Source organism: Mytilus californianus, unplaced genomic scaffold, assembly GCF_021869535.1.
Source record: "Mytilus californianus isolate M0D057914Y unplaced genomic scaffold, xbMytCali1.0.p SCAF_12, whole genome shotgun sequence".
In the NCBI taxonomy this organism is placed as follows: Eukaryota; Metazoa; Mollusca; class Bivalvia; order Mytilida; family Mytilidae; genus Mytilus; species Mytilus californianus.
The window spans coordinates 1,950,774-1,955,626 of NW_026262604.1; the positions used below are offsets into that span (position 1 = coordinate 1,950,774).

At 32.7% G+C, this 4,853-nt stretch overlaps 1 protein-coding gene across 1 annotated transcript; it reads right to left on the reverse strand.

The window, feature by feature from the left end:
* Positions 1-1,232: 1,232 nt before the first annotated feature.
* LOC127721196 (probable G-protein coupled receptor Mth-like 4) lies at positions 1,233-2,976 on the reverse strand. The gene has a single exon (XM_052227877.1). It carries the CDS (start codon positions 2,714-2,716, stop codon positions 1,367-1,369), a length of 1,350 nt encoding a protein of 449 aa, XP_052083837.1. The 5' UTR covers positions 2,717-2,976; the 3' UTR covers positions 1,233-1,366.
* Positions 2,977-4,853: the final 1,877 nt, after the last annotated feature.

Genomic DNA, 4,853 nt, shown 5'->3' on the forward strand with positions numbered 1-4,853 from the left:
AAAAGAAATCAAGAATCTGCTTAAATTTTGGTAAATGGCCTTTTACAATGTTTTATTAGCTATTGAAGTCTTATGTGAAAAGACTTATTATGACTTTTGAACAGCGGTATACTACTGTTGCCTTTACTAATTAGTGTTATGGGGCAAAATATTTTACCCTGTATCTTAGGAAACAAACCAAAGAGTCCGAACATCTGACAAAAATTCCTAAACCTGACCTAAGTACATCCTTAAAACAGTAATTTGAAAACTCTTATATTGATAGATATATTTGCAGACAAAACAATTCATTTTTCATTTCCTTCACATTATTGTCTTGTTCGTCTATACATCGACCGGTTTGCTTTTGACAAGTTTGTCAGCGCTTGTTTTTGGGCGGTAAACGAGGGTCTGGTTTGAGGTTTACAGAATAGGGAATAATGTGCAACAAGTGCAGAAAACAGGGGAAAAATACACACAAAAAAAGTAGGCCAAAAAAAAAGTGAAGAAAAATTGAAAATAGAGAAAAATTGGCAGCTAAAATATACAGAATAGAGACAAACTAAACAAAGAATGGAACAAAACGGTCTTCAAAACTAAAGAATAAAGAAACAAAGGACCTCCTTCCCCACCCCAAATCAAGAACCTCATATACAGGTTGATGAAAAAGGGTGTTCAAGCAGAGCATTATATTATTGTTGTATAGTTTTTGTTTCATTATATGGTCTTGTATGTCGGTGCTAAGGGCCGTCTTAAACTTGCAGTGAGGTGAGAGTTTTTTATTTGCTCCGGTTTGAAGGCATCACTTTGCTTATTTTGTGTTTTCTTGCTGTGCATGTACTGATTTTGTGTCATGGATGGATACCCCATATCCTTTGTTTTTCTATTGTATGTGTACTTTTCACAAGTCTTGATATTTTAGACGAACATAAATTGTTAGGTAAAATGATTTTTAACAATGTGACACAGTCTGTGTTCCGTATAAATACATACATTGTATTCGTGTTGATTGACAAGATCACATAACACACATGAATAACTTATAGACACTATTTGTGCTATTAATGTAATAGGAGTTAATATTTTGCCGTTGACAATATCTTACATGTAGTACCTGTGCTTCAAATTTCTCGATATACGACTATATAAAACAAAAAAAACATAACTATAAATGCACAAATTAAGATAATTTAATAAACAAATAAAAAGTTAAAGGGCATTGGGAACACAAAATTCCGAATAAAGGTATGGTAATCTATTCTGGGGGTAAACAAATCCTTTGTAATTCGAATAATTAAAGTTTTATTAACAGCAAATTTATGAATATAACCATATGAATAATAAATCATGTCAACACAAAAGAGTTGACTACTGTGCTGTGAAACCCTTACGGAGGACGATTTCTGTCAGATGTAATAGATGTACTCGAATTAGGGTAAGGATTGCTATCTGTTTTTGATAATGGATCTGCTACTTTCCCGCCTTTGTTCTCTCTGATCACATTGAAAATTTCCAAAAACAATTTGATAACTCGTTTGTTACAAACAAAACTTAGAAATATAAATAACCCTTGTAAACCTGTAAGTATTGTCACAACAAAAGAGAACAATGATAAAGGAACAAATGAATCTATTATTTGCCCGATCCAGGTAATTCCGGTTAGCGAGAAAAGTTTAATATATACAAAAAAGTCATGTTTAGTGTTAGCTGTGCTCTGAATGACAGGTCGATTGTAAATTTTGTAAGCCGTGAACCCAAATAACCATATATTGATAACACAGATGACAGCCACTGGACATATGAACGCAGCAAGCTTGGGAATATGACCAGAAATAAAGCAATTTATTTCACCATAACCAATCTTCGTTCCACCTGATAGAACAATATGAATGATTATATTAATAATAACTATAGAGAGAGGTGTCCCGAATGAATAGCATAAATATTTACAAAATAGTTTGGTATTCTCAGACGAACTTGCAGTAGCTTTTAAAATGGTGAACACAGAATACATATGATATGAACAGACATTCATGCAGGCAAAAGTTGCCAACCAAAATACATGAAGGATGACGCCAATGGTTGCACAGACGAATAGACGATTTGTCCAAATTGTTCCGAATTGCAAACATGCTTGTGCAATGAAAAGGGATAGTATTAGACACATATTATTTTTGCCAGGCAATGTTCGTAGTAATGGAAAAAGACTGTAGGTAATAAATGTTAATAGCAGGCAAAACAGAGAAACGCATGTACACACAATTGTCGTTATTTCTAGGGCATATTCTGTGGACGATTTTATAGACTTCTTCGACAAAAACGAAGAAAAATCATCAACACAAACCCTTATTTTGTAATTTGAATCCATTAGAAATTTGTCTTTAGGAATTTTTATATTATGTTTAGTTATTAGTAAAGAAGACCCGTCTATATCAAACTGATCAAATTCCAATTCCAATTGCGGACAGAATATTTGCTTCTGAATATTTGTCGATGCATACCTCTCGTATTTTTCTAAATAGTCTCTATTTTCCTCAAATGTCCAACAGTGAGATTCATTTTTGAAATCATAATCCGCTAAAACAGAATTAAGTAGCTCAGGCAAAGATGAAGCTAAACGTATGTCAATGCTTCGTTTATCGCTGCTTTTCTGTGCTATGTTTAGAAGCGACTGTTCAAGGTCATTTCGATTAATATTTGATTTAATAAACAAATCAAATGCAACATAAGTTATCATCTTTGAATCCGACGGACCTCCAAAGTTAAAAGACTTCGAGAATTGTTTATATTTAAGAATAAGTAGATTTGTTATGCCAACTGAATGATTTTTGACAATATCTTCTAACAATCTTAATAAGATTTGTTCTGTTTCCTTCCATAGTCTTGTCTGATTTGTTATGAAGATGCCCAAGTTATATCGAATATTCCTTGCAATAGGGAACAAAGGATCACATTTGTCATCTTTTAAATACCTTCCAGGAAAGCAGGTAACGTTGCGGCAGATATTCTGGAAAAAATAAAATTTAAAAAAATTAAAAATTAAAAAAAAAAATAATATGACAACCATAACACAAATGGTGCAATTTTTTGTTGAGGCCCCTCATGGGGATGTCCAATTATAATCACATAATCACAATTTTTTTGCCAATATAATCACATAGTTATTAATTATTTTTTTAAACAAGATAATCAAATAATCAGAAATACAGTCCTAGATTATCAAATAATCAAATAATCATGAAATATTTGGTCTGGTTATCAAATAATCACTATAAAAACGGCCAAGTAATCATATAATCAAAAACCTCATGAGGAGGCTCATTGTTTGAGAGTGTAATACAAGAACAAAATTGTGATATCTCATGTGTTCTTGCAGTGATCACAAATCTGAATCATTAAATTTCATTAATATTTTTTCAATACTTTAATGATAATAACGTGTTTAACTTATTCTCAAACTAGTACTCAAAGATTGCATAGTTGACCTGAAATGGATTTATTTATTATTTTAAGGTCCTGTTTTATTTTATACCTCTTCAAATGTTTCGGTTCTCTTACATTCTAAGCTTTCAAATATTCAGTTTTAGTGCTGAAGGTATAAATCCAGAAAAGTTGTCGGACGCATTAAATTTATAAAGTGTTGTTATCATTTTTTATTCCTCTTTGTTGATGATTTTAATCATAACAATTAATTATTCTATGTCGTAACATTCCAGCAGCCGGCATACGGAGTATATATCTCCAAGTTGATACGATATTCCAGGGCTTGTATTTCCTATCATGATTTCCTTGATAGAGGATTCTGCTCACATGGAAGCTATTAAACCAAGAGTTCCAAGTGTCGAAGTTGGAATCATCCCTTCGTGAATTTTACGGACGCCATCAAGAGTTGGCTGACCGTTACAGATTATCCGTTTCACAGATGATAGCGGAATGTTTCCAAATATCGTAACTACAATCCCGTCCCCTTTTCCCCGAATGTGACCTACCGATTTAGACTTATTACCGGGTTTGTACTAACATGATCAACACGACGGGGGCCACATGTGGAGCAGGATCTGCTTACCCTTTCGGAGCACCTGAGATCACCCCCAGTTTTTGGTTGGGTTGGTTCGTGTTGCTCAGTCTTTAGTTTTGTATGTTGTGTTTTGTGTACTATTGTTTGTCTGTTGGTCATTTTCATTTTTAGCCATGGCGTTGTCAGTTTATTTTCGACTTATTAGTTTAAATGTCCCTTTGGTATCTATCGCCTTTCTTTTATAATGAAATCTTTAAGTATCAATTTTTTACATGAGGTAACATGTACCGTCAAATTCATAATTACCATATTTTAAGCCGCCATATTGAATTGTTGGAATCCACGTAAGTTCGATTAGTATAATACGATCGAAAATGCAACAACACCTACCTCAGAAATGCAGTTTTAATGAGATATTATCCAGATCTTAATCTTACAAGTAATGAATTAACATTCAGTTTGTCATTTGTTGTGATTTTTACACCAAAATCATTCATCAAGTTTCGAAGATAATTATTTTATTAAACTTTGTACATTTTACAAGTTCGTATGTAATATTTCATTTTGTGATGCATTAGAATAGAAAAATAAACACAAACGGTAATTGAAAAGTTGACACAGTCTAATGGGATTCGACGGTCGCTAAATCCCGTTTAAATATCTCCGCTATGTGTTGCCGAATATTCGACCGTCAAATTGACAGTTGACCGTGGCAACTTTTCCACTGCAGTACTTTTTTCCTTTATTTGATGAATATTTTATCTTGTCACATTATATTTAAACAATACTGAACCATTGATCAATTATTTGACTGAATGCAGAGATGTACACGTATGTTATGACTACATAATAATTA

Bases quoted from the DNA above. Each gene is read 5' to 3' on its own strand.
- LOC127721196 (XM_052227877.1), bottom strand. From the start codon at position 2,716: ATGATAACTTATGTTGCATTTGATTTGTTTATTAAATCAAATATTAAT.